General features: G+C 45.2%; 1 protein-coding gene across 22 annotated transcripts in view; it reads right to left on the bottom strand.

The window, feature by feature from the left end:
- ABLIM1 (actin binding LIM protein 1) overlaps positions 1-20,647 on the bottom strand; it is a 277,495-nt gene that overhangs the window by 6,436 nt on the left and 250,412 nt on the right. For 3 of the 22 annotated variants that reach the window (XM_066354683.1, XM_066354667.1, XM_066354681.1), the window contains exons 14-21: positions 12,766-12,870; positions 11,039-11,086; positions 7,835-7,981; positions 5,510-5,601; positions 3,692-3,797; positions 2,126-2,190; positions 1,413-1,473; positions 8-812 (exon numbers count right to left, since the gene is read on the bottom strand). In XM_066354683.1, coding sequence (XP_066210780.1) covers positions 475-812; positions 1,413-1,473; positions 2,126-2,190; positions 3,692-3,797; positions 5,510-5,601; positions 7,835-7,981; positions 11,039-11,086; positions 12,766-12,870 — 962 coding nt within the window. In that variant the 3' untranslated portion in view covers positions 8-474. Of the gene's footprint in view, positions 1-4; positions 813-1,412; positions 1,474-2,125; positions 2,191-3,691; positions 3,798-5,509; positions 5,602-7,834; positions 7,982-11,038; positions 11,087-12,765; positions 12,871-20,647 lie in introns of those variants that run through there. The other 19 variants (XM_066354688.1, XM_066354686.1, XM_066354669.1 and 16 more) reach the window with 19 other exon arrangements.

Here is a 20,647-nt window from a genome sequence, read left to right as displayed (position 1 = left end):
GTGGGGGCTGGCGGGAGGACCCTGTGACCTCCCAGATCTTCCTGTGTGGCTCTCAAAGCCTCTTCACTGATCTCTAGATGTGTCACCTTCATTACTACTATGGATTTTTCAAAATGACCTCCTTGTTGAATGAATAAGCACTGGAATACTGCTGTTTTATAACCAAGTTGGGGAAATATTCTGGCTTCACTGTACTGACTAGTCCCTGCATTTAGCCTCCAAGCATGAAAGTATAAGGTACATAAAAAAAAAAAAACAACTGTCAAGTTTATGATGGTCAATTTCTTATTTTTATCTTACGTTTCTTTGCATACTTTCCCTCTTCTCATTCTCTGTCATAATTTCACAGGGTTTAGGTTGGAGGAAAAAAAGGAATAATACCAAAGTATCTCTTTCGTTTTGGCCAAGACAGGAGTTTGTTTTCATATGAGACCAGGCAATGGGGGGAGGGAGGTGGACTGAAGTCCTGAGTTGTTATAACGAGAAGGAAATAAACAGTACACGGGTGGACCCCTGATGCTGGTCTACTCCCCACCCCCCAGAGAACTCTTCAAGGCCAGAGGAAGAGAGGCCTCTGACACCTGGTTCATGCCATGTCCCCAAGACCTGCAGGGACAGCTTGACCTGGGTGCAGGCATGCCTGCGGCCAAGGCCCCTCACGGCTATGGGCTCATCATCACAGGGATCAACCCAAATCAGCAGCTTCTCAACAGAGACCCTTTTCTGGAGAAGCAGCACACATCCGGATTGAAAAATGGCTGTCCTGTTTGGTGTGGCCGACCCCGGAGAGGCCGTGTTCCGTACCTGGTAGTCTGCAAAGAGAAGAGAGAAATCGTCAGAAGGCACAGTCCACAGAGAAACACGGACATGTTAACAGAGAGACTACGTCTTCTTGCCATTGCTCCAACAGCCCCCCATGATGCGTGTGCTCTCCCTGCTCCTAGTCTCTGCACACTCAGCCCACTGCCCCAAGGCAGGAAACGCCTGCTGGGGTTTTAGTTATGAGTTCAAATACCTTTTACTCATGGAAGTTTCCCCTGACACCCTGAGGGCATTTCTGCTTTCTCTGCATCTCTGATCACAGCATTTATCACACGAAACTTCTCTCTCTCTCTCTCTCTCTCTCTCTCACTGACATATGTATTTTGAAGGTAGGGGCCACCCACCACTGTAACTCCCCATATTTAACTGAGCGCTCAGTACTCAGTAGGAGCGATGAATGCATTCTTATAAACTCGCTCCTCATCGTCTCAAGTCACTAGAGAGCCCTTGAGATTTTAGTAAATGCTCTGTTAGCTCGCAGAGGGAGCATGTGGGCCCACATACAGCATGAACCCTGCTAATGTACTTGTCACTGTGTAACCTCTGCTCAACCTCAGCCAGCCAGTCACCAGAGCGGCCGCAGGGCCCACCTCGCACTCCCCCGCTGACGTCCCCGTAGCTGTTGTACTGAGCGAAGTCTGTAGAAATGGGCTGAAATGAGAAGAAAAAAACAAAACAGTATTAGAAAATCTATTCCACAGTGATTGTTTGGGAGACAGGTGAAGAGGGAGAAAGAATTTACAAAACCTAAAAATTCTTCCCAAGCTGAATTCCTGGGCGCTCACAATTTTCTCCCGTTTCTTCTTCTAAGCCTGTGAAATCTCTTTGTATTTGGTAGGACATCCGATACCACTGCTCAGCAGGTCCTTGGTAAGCAAGGATCTCTTGCTAATAAATAATAAAACGTTTCCCCACCTAATTACACAATTAGTTATTCCGTGTTTCTGGGGGTAGGCAGGTGGCAAAAGACTTTCCTACATGTACCTTTCCATAGCAGAGATAAAGGCTCACATCATTGCTTTTTGCTTGATTGTAGAACTATTCACCACCCTATGACTTAATTGAGTTCTTCCTATGAACTTACCCTGGCTATTCTTTCATCTAAAGTCAACTTCTCTGTCTTTCAATAGAAATATTTATTTTGCCCATGACTCAGGTTGATTTAACAGATGAGCGAGACTACCATTTTCATTGCTGTCTAACCCTGAGATCATACTGTCAGACATTTCCAGCCAATATGTCAGCACTTCACCCAAGACTGAAGAGGGCACAGACTCAGAAACAGTGGGAGGAGAAACCTTACCCGGTGAAGCCCGTTTCTTCCATAGCCCGGGAGAGATGAGGTTTTCGATGACAGAACATGTGATCCTTAAATGAGAAAGAGGGAAACAAGCAGTTGTGAGGAAACAAGAAGCTCTAGTCTCTAATGAAATTGGCGATGTATTTTCTACCTTGCAGATGAGAAGATTTAGAGAAAAATAATCCAAATAATACTAGGCTGAAATGTTCACAAAATGCCACCATATTGGGTGAGGCAGGGAGTGCGCGGGCAATGATATTCCCCAGGAGGGGGAGGGAGGAAGACTTACCCTACCTCCTTTATCTCTGAACCCTCTGTACAACCGGAAGAACACTCTTATTATTTCCATGTTGCAGGAGAACCAGGAGAGAAGGAAAGTTAAGTATCTTGCCCAAGGCCACTCAGCTTGTAAATGGCTGAGCAATGGTTTGAACCCAGGGCTATTTGGACGTACAAGCCCAGGCCTCCACTGATGGCGGCAATCACGGACCCAGTAGTCAACCATGGAAGTTACGGAGACCTACTGGCCAGCCACAGTTGGACTCCTGGGAGGCCTGGCATAGGGTGTCCCATCAACAGGATGGTTGCCTCGTACACCGCTGGGCTTTGGGGAAGGCAGATCTGCACTTGAATTCTGCCGTTGCAACTTGGCAACAGCGCACCTCTGGCCACGGCGTTCCATCTTTGTAAGCCTTCATTCTTGACCCATGTTGCTATAGTGCTACGTATCCTTACAGAATGTAATCACAGAGTTAGCTAAAACTAAAGACTAGCAAACCACCTGACCCAAGGCCAATGCCAGGGAGGCATCCGTGAGGGGCAGCAGGGCGTCCAGTTAAGACTGTAGGCTGGGGTTATGAAACCTGGATTCTTAAATCCAAATTTGGCTGGTTACTAGCGATGGGACCTTGGGTAAATTGCTTAAACTTCGTGTACCTGAGCTACAGAATTGGGATAATAATAGTGGTAATAATAGCACCCGCTTCACTGGCACTTCGTGAAGGTGAAATGAAATCATGGTTAGCAACAACGCTTGCACAGAGTAAACAGTAAATACATTTTTAAAGAACCCGCAGGAGACAAGTCAGGCACTAGTTCAGAGCATGGGAGAAGAGATCTGGTGGGTGGAGAGTATCCTGATAGACCAGGTCAGCCCAGGACCTAAGTGATCTCCTTCGAAAAGTGCCGAGAACACCACCATTGGTCTTCAGCTCTTGCACTGAATATACTGATATAAAATTATACCGCTTAGAAAAGTTGTTCATGCTCTGCAGTCCAAAAGCATCCTGTTCTCTAGGTGGGTTTCCTTCACGCCGTCTCCCTCAGAGATGACTATTCTGACCCTCGTGGGCTTGAGATGCTCTAAGGGCTCCCCCACTTGCAGCAGAAAGAAAACACACATTTCAGGAAGAACCACGCCATGTCTATAAGCTAAGCTGACAGCACATGGTTTCCTATACTCCCTTTCCCGGAGACATGTCCCTGCCTCTCCGGGCATAGTCAAGGCCAGCCGCTTGCAGGTAAGTGGCCGGCTCTCGGCTCAGGGGAGGCGGTGGGTCTCCTGCTCACCTGAGTTGATGGGAGAATCGTAGCGACTGGCTGACAGCGATGACCGCTCCCGGCCCTCCCTCTCCATCTCTTCTTTCAGGATCAGCTGCCCCAGGCCTGAGTTGAGCTATTCACAAAGAAAACAGAAATGGTAATATTTCCTTCTTTTTCATAGCCCCCTAGTATTCCATTGTGTATATGTACCACAGCTTTTTAATCCACTCGTCCACCGACGGATACTTGGGCTGTTTCCAGATCTTCGCTATTGTGAACAATAATTTTGCAACAATATAGAGGGACCTGGAAACTATTATGTTGAGTGAAATAAGCCAGGCAGAGAAAGAAAAAATATCATATGACCTCACTCATGTGAGAAATCCAAGAAGTAATGAGAACTGAGGAACGGAATTGAGACAGAGGAGGGATCACAGGGACCAGAGGAAAAGAGGACAGAGGGAAAGGGGATGAGAGGATGGGATAAACCTGAAGGGAAGGGGGGAGAGCACTGTAGGGAGGGGGGCAAGAGAGATGTTGAGGGGAATAGGGGGGATGCATTCGGGGTGACCCTAGAATCTATGTAAACACAATTAATTAAATAAAAAAAATTTAAAAAAAGAAAACAGAAATGGAAGCGAAGCCGGCAATAACTTCCAGGGACAATGTCATTTCCATTCAGAAGGTCCTGCAGGAAGGTCCCGACTCTGGGGGAGCCGGGATGCGTACAGACTCAGTGCGGGTGGATCCCCAAGGGCCAGGCCTGGCTCTGGACCTGAACCCTCAGCCTGTCTTTCCCCGACAAGGCCGCATCTCCCTACGTCAGGCTCCACGTCAGAAGAATGCTTGCCCTCCCTTGTCCTCCCCCAAGGTGCCAGCAGGTGACCTCAGGCGGTTGGTGCGAGTGTGTGTGTGGGTTTTTAATGCAGGAAAGGGAGACTGAGGATAGTAGCCTTTAAAAAGAAACATTGATTTGTTTAAAAACAAGAAAGGGAGAGAGAGGGAAAAAAACCCATAACACATGCTCATTGTAGAAATTTTAGAAAACCCAGAGGAAAAACCCATAAACCACCACTCAGAGAAAGCTATTTACATGTTGCTTTATATCCATCCCATCCTTTTTATGCACATATTATACAAAACCAGGATCCTAGCACAAATGCAACGTTGTATCTTTCCCTCCACGTAACCCGTATCATGTGCATTTCCCATATGATTAAGTAGCTTGGGAAAATGTCATTGGAAGGGATTCAGCAAACCCTCATTTGTGGGAGTTGACCATTCCAGGGCCCCTCCGCGCCAGGCTGTTACTGCCTTTCTTCCTATTGGCCTTCGGGACGCGGCAGGCCCATGTGAGGGTGGGGGAGACACTGAGGCCTTCCTGGTGGCAGTGTATTTTGTCCCTTCCCTCCTGGCCCTATACACATGAGGTCCCTGAGTCCTGTGGAAGGACTTGGGGAAAGGCTCAGTTTTCTCAGGGAATTCCTTTAGTAGAGCCTGCCCATGGGAAGGGAGGTGCTGAGCCACCTGGGCCTACACCTTGGATGTGCCCGGGCCGTTGGCATCCTTTCAGCACGTGCCACACACACATGCCCCACACAGGGTCTCCCTCTCCCGGCACAAAGCCCACACCTTACGCATCCCTCTGACTTCCAGCCTCCAGGTCATTCCCTCTGGAACCCACTAAGTACTCTGCCATATGACAATAACTAGGCGCAAGCCCCTGAGCGCTGGGACCACTCCTTGCCCATCTGGGGGGGGGGGGGGAAGGGGGCTCGCCCATAGTCATCATTCCAAAAACGTGAGCCAACTTGCAGACCGCGGTGAGGTAGTTTCAGGACAAACCTTCATTAACTGCTCCTCTTGAAGCTGCCGGCGTCTCAGCAGTTCCTCGTCGTCCTCCTCTCTGCCGCTAGATCTGCGTCGCGTGTCAGCTCCTAATGCCACAGCAAAGACAACCTCTCACGTTAGCCGCACGGCAAGGGGTCGTACGAGACTGGTCCACCTGCGCTCAGCTTGTCGGGCTGTCGCAGTCAGCGGGGTCTTGACCATTAATGAGCGGCACAAGGAAAAAGGAGCCTACCATCCCCTCAGCACTGCTGGCTGGGTTCTCGACCGGGGCTGTGGGGCAAGCCAGTCGTGATCCGGTGAGGTGTGGACTGCGGCCTCGCGAGAATCAGTCCGCTCAATTAAAACTCGGGTCTGCCGCTGCGATCGGCTCCAAGTCACCCCACTGATCACGGGTCGGAGCTCTGTAGTCAGTGGGAGGGGCCTCTACACTTACTATTTTGATATCCCTGAGGTCAATTTTGAAATGGAGTGAAATCCGAATTCATCTCCGTACCTGGTAATAGGCACTCTTTTATGACAAGTTTTAAAATCTTATATAAATACTGCTCACAAAAATTAGGGGATATTGTATCACTTCATATTCATTTTGAAATATCCCCTAATTTTTGTGAGCAGTATATATATAGATTTTGCTGAATATATAGGCTTGCCATAATATCACCCTATCTTCTACCCTTAATAATCTTATGAACAAGTACACTTTTTCTTTTAAGGGTTGGGGCTCCAGCACTTCCTTTTCCTCAATCCTTTTTAAATGATCACCAAAAAGTTTTCTACTGATAAAAACTCTCAATGCAGCAATATAGCTAAACACTTATTTACTTTGGTACAGTAGAGCAAACCATGTTACAAATTTTAAGCTTCCCGGTAAAGGGGAGACAGGGGGTGGAAAGAAAGACTCTATCTTACTGGTTGGAGAATTAAGATAATCGCTGTTTTTCCTAAATTGCTCGGATTAATTCGGCTGTGGGAGGAAACAGGAAAGCTTGCTAATCTAATCAAAACAAACTTTTAACAGTCTCCGTTTTTCTTATTTTGATTAAAATGGACCAAAAATTGTCTTCATTTTGGAACCCTAAAGAACTTTAAACTATTTGGTGATGACGGTTTCAACAACAAAACATTACTTTTCCTGTCCCCGCTGGGTCTGGCTGCAATGTGACTGAACTAGGAACCTCAAAGGCAGAGAAAAGCTGACGATTGATTTTTAGTTCCTAAAATCATAAATGTCAAGGTGAATATTCCCTCTTTATATTAATAAAAATTAATGAGCATGAGCTTGCAAGAAATGGCTAGATCTCAAGTCAACATCATGCATAGAATACTTGTGAGTAATGAATCCAAGAGATAAGAGTTTCCCTTCAACTATTTCTAGATCGTAAATTGCTTTCAAATCTACTTATATTGCTTGGAAAAGTTATTCTAAAAATAAATTGAAAAGAGATAGCATGATGAGAAAAATCTGAAAAGTTTGGAAAATTGAAGGCCTTTCAGTGTCAAAAGAAATGTGATAAGATAGTCGTATCTTTGTAAAGCCAACTGGATAAAATTTCAGTATTAGCTTCTGAGTTTGCTCACAAGCACTTTTTCGGCCAAGTGATTTCACAACTGACAAAACAGGAAAGACACAGACATGATTCTAAAGCATAAATTCGTGGTTCAAAGCAAAGAATGAAACAGCTCCAATGGGACACTGTAGCACAGAATCATGGAGATGAGGGATGTAAAGTCACAGAACTTGACACGAGTGGTGTTTCAGGACACGCATTACTCTGGAGCAGCCCTTCTTAGAAACGGAGGATATGACCTCGTAAGAAAGTAAAAGTGCTTCAGTGTTAAGGTTGGTGGTTAAGAGAACTGTAATCACATCCAGAAATAGTCTAAAACAAATCTCAAAGAAATCCTGCTTTTGTGGACACTTGGGTAATTCACCCACTAATTTCTAATTATATAGAACAGTGTCCTTGCCAGGAGGCTCTGATTCAACGGTGTTCAAAAGAGTTACTTGATTTTGCAGTCATGACTCCGAGGGTCCATGTACCTCATGTTTTAGACCAGTTCTGCATCTTGGTGATTTGGTTAGAGCAAGGCTCACGTGATTGGTGGTGGTGGGGGTGGGGGTTTATAACTTGGAAGCATTCTGCACATACATTAATACCACATTAGTTCTTTTCACTATTCTACCTTTTGGTCACACTTTCCTTAAAAACCTTTATGATAGGACACACATTTTTGTTTTTTGCATATTTTTAAGCACTTCATTTTGAGATCACCTAGCAATCTGTCCATTTGGCTTAGCTGTGACGGTCGGTCGCATACCTACGGCGGCAAGTGAGGGGGGACCAGGCCAGTGGTCCGTCTCAATCTTTGGGATCTCGCTGGGGTCTGGAGCCTGGGCTGCTGGGAACTTGGAAAACTTGATGATGTCTTCTGAAGACTTGCTCTGGGCTGCCAGGGCAGCTGCATCTAGACGGAACCAGGGGGAGCTTAGCTAAAGGTCTCTGCAAGGCTGTGGTGGTAACCCACGTGCATAGACTTATTCTTCAGCAAAAGTTTCAATGCCATAGAGCTCTGCTTACAGCCACTGTCAGCTGCCCACTCAGTGGTGCCCAGTGGCAGCTCGACTCACGTCCCTGATGCTCCACCAGAAACAGAGCCTCATTTCCCGTCTGCTTTACGTCTGTTTGGGGCTGTGCTGTCCAGTCCAAGCCACATGTGCTACTTACATTTAAATTAATAAAATTATAGGAAAAAAATATTAAATTAAGATTCAGTTCTTCTGTTACACATTTTGAAGCACTCAATAGCCGCATGTGATTAGTGACTACTATGCTGGACAGCACAGTTATAGAACATACCCATCACCCTAGCCTAGACGTTTCCACCGGACAAATTCCTAGAACAACTAGACATTTGAATTAGTAATTTGAAAATAACGGGCTTAGTTAAAAGCACGATGCTGTCATGTGACTGTAGCTGTTAACTATAAGCGGGCCGGCTGGCTTTGTCTCTTTGGCTTCTTGGCCACGAGTATATTGGTCCAGTTCATTTCAACCTCTATGTATTACGTATGTGTCCTTGAGCCCCAGGAGAAACGGGAATGGAAACGTCCACTTTCAGCACACAGGAACTTAGCGTTGTGACTTACGTACGCAAAACCCACTCCCTGTTTTGTTCAAGGGTCTGCACACACAAGTGAGTCATCCAGCTTTAGAACAACAAAACCCAGGCTAGCAGCAGCATTAGTGCACAGGGTTTTTAACGGCTCTGCTCGGAGGAGGAGTCGTTGGCATAGAGCCCCAAATCTAATCACAGAGATGGAGCCTAACAAACCGGGATCAATGATAATGGATAAAGAGTCAGCTCCTAATTCTGGCTCATTCTGCAAAGTGACCCAGTGGGAGGTTACTAAACATTTCAAAAATCGATTTATAATGCTTTAAATAAAACTCCCCCTCTCCTTGAGGGTCACAGATTTTTGAATCTGGAAATAACTTTTTCAATCTACAGCTCCAAGTCCCTGTTCTTAAAAAAAATTTTTTTTTATTATTTAGAGAGAGAAAGAGATTGACAGGTACATCAGTTGGTCCTTATATGTGTGCTGACTTGAGGAGGAACCAGCAACCTCTGCGCTTTGGGAGGAAGCTCTAACCAACTGAGCAAACTAGCCAGGGCCAAGTCCCCGTTCTTGTCGAAAACCTCTAGGTCTCGATTTGCTTAAGTGACTTGACCAAGGTTGTCCCTTTGCAATAATAAGGACTAAGGTTTGGCCAGGCTTGGAACAGTGTTTCTCTGAGTCATTAACCTCATGAGAGAAAAGAACTCATCTTGGAAAATACTGCAATAATATAGCCTCCTCTTAACAAAATGTGCTGGCATATTCAAGACTGAATTCTGGTCAACCCCAAAAAAGTGTGACTCTATTTAAATCCAGCATTTTCCAAATGCCTCAGGGTACAGATCCCAGCGGCTGGTATCACCTCTATTTCTATGCCCTGCGACACCTGTTTTGCAGCCTGTCCTTGGGAAGTGCTGCTTTGGCTGCACTACTCTTAATTAAAGACAACAGTCTGAAAGATAGTCAAGAGTCAAGTCAAAGTCAACCTCAAGAAAAGAAGCCAATGAATCCCTTCCAAATAATTAATCTAACATCATCCTGTCTTTAGTCTTCATTATTTGATTATTTCTGTTCAGAGAGGCAGAGCCTAGAGAGTTTAGTATTCAAAAAGTCTCTAAAATGATAAATCAAACTCTGGGGATCTTATTCTTAAGCTGAAAAAAAAAAAAAAAGCAGGACTTTGAACAGTACTTACTCATTAGAATTGGTGAAGTCAGTAAACATTCACATGTTAATGAATGGGTGAGAAGACATTAAACCATAAAAAACAAAACAAAACAAAAAATGTTAACAAACTTAAAAAGCAAGCGCATGATGTAAAATCTTAAAAAGAAACAAAACAAAACAAAAAACAGATGAAGAAAGCCATAGTTCCACAGCCATTACAATACATATAGTCTCTCTTTTTCCCCTAGAATGTTGGCCTAAAATTTTTACCCTGTGCCTTTTCAATTTTATTTTCTTTTCATGTCATCCTAATGCCTAGGGACTCATTAGTGTCAACTACATTTTAAAGGCAGCCTTCAAATTTCCAGGCAAAATTTGTGTAGAATCTTCTGGAATCACCTGAAGACCAGTCTTGGCTCTCTCTATCCATTCACAAAGATTTATGGCAGATAAACCTCTAGAGACCTAATCATGGTGGAGGAGAATGTAATTTACATGTAGGAATGTCATTTCCTGGGTTTCCACATTCCCAGAAAAGGAAAGCACCATTAGAAATCCGCATGAGTGTTTCTTAGTTTGCGGGAGTTTCAGAGACAAACTAGCCTCACTCCCCGGGTTTGCAGACGGGAAAACCAAGGGACAGAGAAACTGTGCCCGAGACATCCTAAATCACAGAGCCATTTAGGGGAGGAGACGGGACCAGGGCAGCTCTGTGTCAGTCAGTGTGCGTCCACCCACTCCGTCACCAGGGCACTGATGTCTTCATGCTCTTTAAGAAACCGGGGAACCGGACAGCCATGCTGATGTAGGCTTAGCCAAATTAATTTTTCCTGGTAGCTCTGGCTTTCACTAGTTTTAATGAGTTAAACAAATTATAAGCTGATCCAAATTGTTATAGAGGTTGGCTAAATTATTTAATGGCAAAGCACAACATAGTCCTGTGAGGGTGCTGGTGAATTATTGTGTGGCTGGCCCTTCCTCTTCTCAATGAATGGAATGATATGTGGTTTGATGGGCTCAGACGTGAGCTAGAAGCTTCCTGACCAAGCTACGTGTCCTCCGTCGAGGAACACCAATTTCACACGATTTGCACCCCAGGAGAACACCGAGGCGTAATTTCCTGGGCACCCTGGTTTGATTCTCAAAAGCAGCGGCAGGGAAGCCTTTCAGAAGACAGCCAAGAGGAGACCAGCGGGCTCTGCGACTTAAAAGCTAACGCGGAGGGAAGCAGGCTTTACCATGCTGTTTGTAGATGGGTGGCTTTCGGTAAATGTTGATCCCTTGATCTGTGGAAATGAAAAGCAAAGGTGTGTGATTATGGGAACCAGTTCAGCGATGGGAAAAACAGATCAACCAAGAGGCAAACCAAACAAAAGACGCTTGAACAAAAAACCCAGAAGGCCAACTTTTGTATTACAAAGAGTGAGGTTACAAGAAGAAATTACAGGAATGAGCGCATTGCTATAGACAAGTGATATGGATTCCTTTGTAATACATCTTAGGATATACAGAGATGCCATTAACTCATGAGCCATTTATTTCAAATACACACGTCACTAGAAGTAGGACTACAACAGGAAGAAATGCAAGCACTCTATGATGAAGAAGACATAATCAGTTTGGGGAAAGTCCCCAAATTGCTACTGTCTAGAAATTGAGCTCCCAGTAAATACTAGTGGCTCAATTTACTTTTCAACTAATGAGCGGAACGGTGGAAAGCAATGTAGTAACATTAAGAGTATATATACTTTTTAAAACACAGAAACACTTTTTTTTATGTGTGAGGCTGTGAGGCTAGTCTGATGTGCTACCAGGATGTTTGACAAAATCCTAACTTCTATTGGCCAAATTTTTGGAAGGAAAAAAAAAAGACAAGTGATGCCAAATATTACTCAGATATTTACACAGGACCCTGTGTGACTATACTACCATTTCCCTTTGAGTGCAAATACTCAGGATATTTCAAAAGCTTTGTTTCTCCAGGACCTTGGGCGCTGTATCTTGGTGGTACATTCTTCATACAAACAAAACAAAACAAAACGGGGGGGGGGGCGCTCAACTGTGTAAGGCAGTCCTATCTTAGTGGCCTGAATCTCACCGAAGTTTCTCATTTTATTAGGTCAGTTTGGAATACAAAGGGAAAAAAATAAGAACAGATCTCAAATATGCATGCTAACAAACATAATGGGTAAACGGTTAAAGCACTTCCAGTAACTAAAAGAAGCAAAAACAATGTACTTCCCATTGAAAAATAAAACCGTGACTACTGACCCTAAACGTTATGAATATTGATGGGTTCTGATTTTTCCGGTTTTGGGGTGGCCAATTACTGTCTGTGCTGGGGCAGCAAGGGCTTGTGACTGCGGAGTAAAGCTTGCAAGCGCCAAGCCTAAATTGCAAGAGATCTTTGCAGGCTCCGGGGTGTGGTTGGTTAGTTGCACACTAAGGAAAGACCACTCAATCCATCCCAATTTATGTAAACCTCTTTCTGCAAAGAACGTCTCCACAGTGAAGACAAATAGGCAACATAAAAGCATGCTGGAATGACATTGTGGTTCACTCTTTAGAATGAAAAAGTGACTATGTTGCCATTGCGATAATTAGTCAATGACACCATACCACAGTGTGATATCTTGGAAGCCACTGATACAAAGGTAAAATTAAAATTTTAGTAAAATTGAAACAACTCAATTTTCCTTCCTTCACTGCCTCCCATGCCCCTTAATAAACAAACAAACAAAAAATTGAGAGAACTTAAACCTTCAATACAATCCTGGCATTTTACATACAAAATTTCTGAAAGCCACCCCCCCACCCCCACCCAGGTCAGATCCTGCAATTTAGACTTTGTCAACTGTGTGCATCCCAATTTAAAGAGCATGAGAAATGGAGACGAGACAGAGGTGACAAGGCTACATTCTACACCGTGACAGGACACCATGACATAGACCGTGTCAGCTCCTACCTGGAACATGGAAATGTTTAGGGGCCTGAGCGTAAGTTGGAGTTAGAGGGCGGCTGTCTGGCCGGTGGGGGAGAGGGGAGTTCCGGCCGCTGGACGGCTCATTGCCTCCAATGAGAAGAATGGAGAAAACAAAATGAGAGAAGGGACAGCAGGCAAGAAATCAAAGCGAGCGTAATAAAAACCTCAAACCAACAAACGGGAAGGAGGGACACCAAAAGGGAGGAACGAAAGAAACAAACTCAACTTATCGACTGGGCTCGCGAAGGTGAGACAAGGTTTAGTTTTCCGAAAGAGAGATTTGAGTTCAAGTAACCAGGTGAAAGCAGCCAGCAGGAAGATGCGTCATTCCAATGGCACGTGGCTGAAGGCTGTGAGCAGGCAGCACGCTGGTCGGATGGGGGTGGCGGTTGGTTCGTTAAGAGGAATGGAGAGGCACTTGCTAATGGTTCAGGACCTCTTGTTAGATGGTGAAATCCCAAGCATGTGGAGGAGTGGGATATGCAAACCCACACGCAATCACTCCCAGGCATGATGGCAGGGGCTGGCGATTGGAACACATTTCTCTGGACCGAAGGCTGAGTCTGGGAACCGGGGTGGTCACCCCGTCCTTCCCCTCAGCGACACAAAATGCCTTTGTTGCAGCCTATGTTTCTGTTTCCTCGCTTTGAAATACACCAGATGGGTCAGACCCTGTTCTTCCAGGTCCTGCGGGACCATTTATACCTCTTGCCACCTTTTTCTTCCAAGATGAGGCCCCACCCAGTCTAACGGTTGCATCAGTGAAATGTTTATTGACCACCTGCTATGGCTATGCCCTGAGCTAGGACCAAGGATAAGTAGGTGGATAAGATTTAGTCCCTGCCCTCAAGGGGCTCAGAGTCTACCTAAGGAGACAGACTTAAGACACATAAATATAGTATCATGTCATAGCTTACTCAGAGGCAGGTGGAAAATGACAACACTCAGGTAAATGTGGGCACCATTCATTCTTCAGAAAAGCGACAGAAAGATACTAGAATTGAGCGTGGCAGGAAGGGTAAGCTGGCCAGGCAGGGGGTGGGCAGAGGGTGGGCAGGCTTGGACCCCAGAGGGCCAGAACGTGGCGAGGAGGAGGTGTGGAAGGGCTGGAGTGGGTGGGGCAACAGGCCTGGGGCTGGGAGGCACGGTGTTTCGGAGGGGAGGGTGGGGAAGGGGCTGGGAGGCACGGTGTATCGGAGGGGAGGATGGGGAAGGGGCTGGGAGGCACGGTGTTGAGGAGGGGAGGGTGGGGAAGGGGCTGGGAGGCACGGTGTTGAGGAGGGGAGGGTGGGGAAGGGGCTGGGAGGCACGGTGTTGAGGAGGGGAGGGTGGGGAAGGGGCTGGGAGGCACGGTGTTGAGGAGGGGAGGGTGGGGAAGGGGCTGGGAGGCACGGCCGGGGCTTGGCTGCAGCAGCCTTGAGTGCTCCCACAGCCTGTCACCCTCTCCTGACCACGAGAGTGGCAGGGATGAGCTGGGACTCACAGAAAGAGACCCGCTATTGTCCTAAACTGTCCTCCTTCCCCACACCTGGGCAAACGCCTGTCCCAAGAACGCCCAGCAGATGCGGGCCTAGCAGGAGGTAACGGTGAGTAATGTAATTACTCTCATGACTGAGCTGTAGGCAGCCCTTGCGTATTCTGGATACCGGTCCTTTCTCAGGGGTATGCCTTGCAAATATCTTCTCCCAGTCTATGGTTGTCTTTTACTTTCTTGATCGTGTCCTTTGAAGCACAAGTTTTAAATTTTGTTGAAGGCCAATTTATCTATTCATGCTGGCAATTTTAAATAAATCAATAAATCACAGATTTTCAAAAAACAGAAGATAAGCTGAGGCCTTTTTTCACTGTCTTTTTCAGTTTTTTAAAAAATGAAATCTAACTGACAGCTAACATGGTATTGGCCTTAGATGTCCAAGAGCCAATTTCTTTAAGTAGGTCAAACTGTTCTAAATCTGGCAAGCAAAAAAATGAAAGATGTCAATCACTAGAGTTTAAAAATAACAGACCAGTGGTGGCGCAGTGGATAAAGCGTCGACCTGGAAATGCTGAGGTCGCCGGTTCGAAACCCCGGGCTTGCCTGGTCAAGGCACATATGGGAGTTGATGCTTCCAGCTCCTCCCCCCCTTCTCTCTCTGTCTCTCTCTCCCTGTCTGTCTCCCTCTCTCCCTTTCTCTCTCCTCTCTAAAATGAATAAATAAAATAAAAATAAATAAATTTAAAAAATAAATAAATGAAAAAAAAAATAACAGGTTTCATAGTTTTAATTTTCTCAACATGATTTTTAGGTAACCAGAGTACAGATCTATACCAAATGGGCAGTTAGATATTTCAGGTATGAGAGCTGAACTTATGAACTGGATCAAATATATATCCTAGGTTCCTAGTAATCATGTTCTGAAACTTTTGTTTTTTCTTTTTTTCCCTCAAGTCACTTGAGCATCTAGCTCCCAATATATTATAATTAGACTTTACTCCTTAAGTCATATCTTAGCTTCTAAAAATTATAAAGCTTCACTCCAAACTGCTGACCAATTAAAAAACTCATTTCAAAAAAAAAAAAGTTATCTCATTTGTTATCTATCACTCTCCTAAAGAGAATTACCCAGTTCATGTTCGAGAAAAAATTAGTATCATTAACACTGGTGGAGGCCAGCAGGGGGAGGGAGAATACAGTTTATGTTTAGAAGAAAATCCCAATTTAAATCTAAGGAAGAAGTAGAACTAGGTCCCCTTCCTCTCTGTGTGCTCAGTTCAGCGCCGGGCCAAGAGCGAGCGCCCGTAAGTGTCTGTGAATGAGTGACAGAAGAAGGCGACTCTGTCACTCTGCAGCTATGGCCTCCGCGTGGGCACTGCTGTGGGGACAAACCCGTCTTTCTCTGAACTCAAAGCAGCAATGGGATCACAACTGCATCTCGTTTTTATATCTTTGCCATTTGAGCCGATCCTTAATAATCCGGATTTGTTTCATTTCAGAAGAATTCTTGACTCCTCTAAACATGAGCAATTATTCAGAAGAGTAACCCATGATTGAAAACTAGGACAATTCTTCGGGGCTCTTCTCAAAAGAACTTCTGGAGAGACTCAACTTCCTTGCTTTTTTGGACGTTGTCCTTTGAAGACGCTCCCTGGAGGCCCTGCGCACTGGCGATGGCTTCGGAGCCCTTCCCCCTGCCCCTGCAACCTCCCCGTGCTGGTGCAGCATCAGATATTTCAGGGAAACGTCTGCACGGGTTCTGGTTCTAATACTCAACCAGAAGAAACGCCATTGTTTGTTTTGATAATTATTAGCCAGTGTCACGCACATACACAGCTATCTGCCTAGATGGGGCTCAAAGGTTAAGGTTATTGGAACTGGCATTTGCCCAAGTATTAAGAATCTTTCCAGCATTAAGATGCTCTGTGGGTGAGGGGCCGTAGAAGCCCCTCACTTCTCAGACATGGCGTAAGACAGCTCTCTGAATTCCTGGTGGGTGTGTTCTGGCTGAATGCGGCCCCAGCTGGGAATAGTGCTTTATTTGGCTGCCTATCTTCCGCAAACACTGACCTTTTTCTAGTTCCTGGAAAAAGCACTAGTATGTTCAAGTCTTTGTAAGTAGATTTAATGCTATAATCACTTAAAACCTCCCACAAAACATGTTTAAACCCAGCAATACACCTATCTAAGTGATTCTGCGTAATATGGTTTCCACAGGTCACAAGGGCTCGTTGGGAATCAGGTCTCGGCATACATAATGTTGCCAGGTACTACGTTCTTGAAATACCAAAGGCATGATGAAATTTTGGCATTTTTCAAAGAAAAACTCTCTTTCAATTTTTCTGGTTTCAATTTTGCTCACCTGAATACCCTATCGTTATGTGATAAAACTTTTAACTCTGTTCTGGAAGGAAGTAACTGATGAGGGCCCTAAAAGGTTATTTTTGTGCTTGATTCATTACTTAGGTAAAATATTGTATGAGGCATCAGATGAAATAGACTATAAGGAAGGTAATATTATTATTACCATCACCATCACCACCACCATCATCATCATCATCATCATCATCAGATCAGAGTTAAGACACTGTTGACATAAAATGTAATAGTATATATATCATATAATATTGTATATGTCATACTCAGTTATTTTGTTCCTTTACATAAATCCTTGTATTGGTTCACTTTAAGTTGTTAGTGATCTTAGCTATGGTGATGAGAAGCTACCATATAAATATGATATATATTTCTTCAGTTTTAGCTCCTTCCATGTCAACCTAATAAGCCAATTTTTCAGTCCTTGGAGGATCATTCACTTGTAGGATGCTCACTGTACTACTTAACAAACTCAAAAGCTCTGCCCTGACTTTCAATCTTCTGTTTGGCACCCTGCGCCTCTGAGTGACACACCCTAAGACAAGCACTAACTCGCCGTGGCCGTGCTTGTGTCTGCAGCGGGAACCAGCCGAGCGCTGCTCAGCTTTCTGGGCCCTATGTGGTCACATTCCAAAATATAAAGAAATATATAAAGGGGACCTTAAAATTGGCAGCATCGAGAATCTCATGACAGTTTCAAGACTGCTTGTTCTTGTCTAAAACATCAATAAGTCTGATGGGTGCCTTTGGCAAGTGTCAAATACTTGTTGGAGCCAGAGCAACCCATCCGAGTTACACTTCACGGACACAGAACGGAACGCCTAACAGTATTTCAAAGGAGAGGGGAGAGAAACTCAGAAAACACAGCACACACAGACCCCAAAACAAAGCGAAAACAGTTTTTCCACATCTCCAGGCATGCATTTGGCCCCACGCTCCAGCAGTGACATACCAACGTAGAATGAGGCTGCGAGGAAGGTCAGAAAACAGACATGAAGATGTAGCCGGAAACAGGACAGATGTTATGGATAATGGAAGGGGAAGCCGATGGATAGAGCCAGCCTGTGATGTGCATCTCGGCTTCACACCCATGCAGGCATCCTCAGCTCGACGGCCCCTGGGGGCCCGGGCCACATGCATGAGGAATAAGGACCAGGAAGTGGGCTTGGACAATGGGAGGCTGGGCATCAGGCTGCCAGGGTGGCCAGGGCCCCTTACTTCTAGCGACATATTCCTGAGATGGTCCTTCTACCCTAGGGGCCTCAAGATCTACATTTGTTTTAAAGACTCCCCTGACACCACCTCCACGATAAAAAAAAAAAATACATGTTCAAATGAAGGGATGTGGAAAACCTGGAATACTCTACTCCACGTGTTTCTCCAATGGCCCTAATGGAGACACCCTCCGTGTAAATGGATACACATTTTTTTTTTTTTTGTATTCTTCTGAAGCTGGAAACAGGGAGAGACAGTCAGACAGACTCCCGCATGCACCCGACCGGGATCCACCCGGCACGCCCACCAAGGGGGCAATGCTCTGCCCACCAGGGGGCGATGCTCTGCCCCTCCGGGGGGGGGGGGGGTCGCTCTGTTGCGACCAGAGCCACTCTAGCGCCTGGGGCAGAGGCCAAGGAGCTATCCCCAGCGCCCGGGCCATCTTTGCTCCAATGGAGCCTCGCTGCGGGAGGGGAAGAGAGAGACAGAGAGGAAGGAGAGGGGGAGGGGTGGAGAAGCAGATGGGTGCTTCTCCTGTGTGTCCTGGCCGGGAATCGAACCCGGACTTCTGCACGCCAGGCCGACGCTCTACCACTGAGCCAACCGGCCAGGGCCCACACATTTTTTTTCACAATAACTAAGAGGTTAATTCTTTGAAGAAGCAGCATTTAAGCCACTCAACTATAATAGGCTTTTAAAGCAATATAGTTAATAGACAAAGTCTCCATGATTCATATTGTAGTTCAGCAAAAAAGCTCATCACATTTTAATATGGAGCACGTATTGTACATATAATGTGATGCATGTTGTATTTTCCCTCTAAGATATGTAAACTATTTCATATGAACAAACTATAGGCACGTGTCCGGTGAAAGGAAAATGGGACAGAGATTATTAGAGGCTTTTTAAGTATCAGTTCAGGGTCATGCTCATTTCTTTTGGCCTAATGTTTTTTTTATAATTTAAATCTATAACATCTGACTGTGTCTGAAACTTCAAATTCAGACTAAAAACAGAAGAGAGAAAGTATACCCATATTTTTTAAATAAAGCACCACATTTAGGGACAGAGGCACTGTACTTTTTTTCCAGAACCGTTTGCTATTTCTATGGAAAAGGAAGACATTGTTAATTATGTAATTTACAGGACTGAAGTAGCTGTCTGTCTTACCCTCAATCAGAATGCAATTTCCTAGTTAAAAAGAGGTGGAAAATAAAAGTTTGCTCTAAAAATTATACTCAGTGTATATTTTATACTGAAATGCACACACCTACTCTGGACGAGGTATCAGAAGGCCTGGGGTCTGCTCCAGGGGCTCCCACTTTTTAATATAGATGTCCTCGGCTGGGTCACGGAACCAGGGCCTGAGCTCGCCAGCTCTGTTCTGGGCCAACTTCACAGAGATGCCAAGAAGGGCACAGGGACTGTTGGAAAGTGCTTGAAGAGCACCGCCGAGTGGGCACATAAGAGGAACGTAAGCTCAGGGCTTACACATGCCAGGGCACTTGACCTCACATGCCCTAATGACCTCGGAGATGAGGTGAGCAACACTCGCAAAGTTGGGTCAACAATCCAAGGTCTCATGGCTAGCGAGTGACAGAGATAACAGTCAAACCCAAGACTCCAGTGTCCATCTGGGTGTCCTATCCATCTCTCCTAAGGCTGCTCACAGACACAAGGCGGTCAGTCAGTCTTGATATTTTGTGATGTGTTATTTGTACAAACTTTGTAGAACTCAAACAGGGCAAATGACATCTTTTTTTTATTCTACAGAAAAGTATCTCTTCTGAAAGAGGAGACAGAACCAAATATGACAGTTTACTCGAATGAATTTAAAATGTTATTTTCTCTTGCATATATTATAAACAAATAGACAAAAATCTTGATTTGGCCAAGGGCTTCTATATTAAAGTCTCTTTAAAATACAACTCTCGGTCAGCCTGGCGTGCAGGAGTCCCGGGTTCGATTCCCGGCCAGGGCACACAGGAGAAGCGCCCATCTGCTTCTCCACCCCTCTCCCTCTCCTTCTTCTCTGTCTCTCTCTTCCTCTCCTGCAGCCAAGCTCCATTGGAGCAAAGTTGGCCCGGGCGCTGAGGATGGCTGTATGGCCTCTGCCTCAGGTGCTAGAATGGCTCTGGTTGCAACGGAGCGACGCCCCAGAGGGGCAGAGCATTGCCCTGTGGTGGGCATGCCAGGTGGATCCCAGTCGGGTACATGCGGGAGTCGGTCTGACTGCCTCCCCATTTCCAACTTCAGAAAAATAAAAAAAAATAAAACTCTCAGGTTTTTTCAATAACTTCTAATGGGTTCTTAAGCATTGTCTAAAGTATCATCCTGATATCTAGATAGGGACCTTTTTTTTTTCTTCCAAAACACTCATTAGCAATGATCACTTTAAATAAGCTATCATGAATTTTAGGAAGTGCTGCATCTACTGAAAAAGACTTTGCTAACAGCAAACTGTCTTCCATAGCATGTCAGCAATATTATTTTCACAGCATAGGAAATACCAAAATAGCACACATAAGATGACTGCATCCTTTTCAGGGCAATACATCTGTATTTTAGGACTCAGTTGCTCAAAAAATCCAAGTGAGCAAAAAAAAAATAAAAAAAAACCCCACAACAGCTGGGGTAGACCGCAGGTGGTCTTTCAAATACAACCACATTTAGGCTACGCGAGAGAAGTGTCCGTGGCATGTCACTTGGCCCGCAGGCTTAGCATCCTTTAGAACTGGCTTAAGACCCCTAAAAATGCCGGCGCTTGCCAGCTACTTCCCTTTTTTCAGCTCCTTTCCT

Source organism: Saccopteryx leptura, chromosome 13, assembly GCF_036850995.1.
Source record: "Saccopteryx leptura isolate mSacLep1 chromosome 13, mSacLep1_pri_phased_curated, whole genome shotgun sequence".
Taxonomy (NCBI): Eukaryota; Metazoa; Chordata; class Mammalia; order Chiroptera; family Emballonuridae; genus Saccopteryx; species Saccopteryx leptura.
Note: the sequence above shows the minus strand (reverse complement) of the source record. Positions and strands in the feature narration are given on the sequence as shown.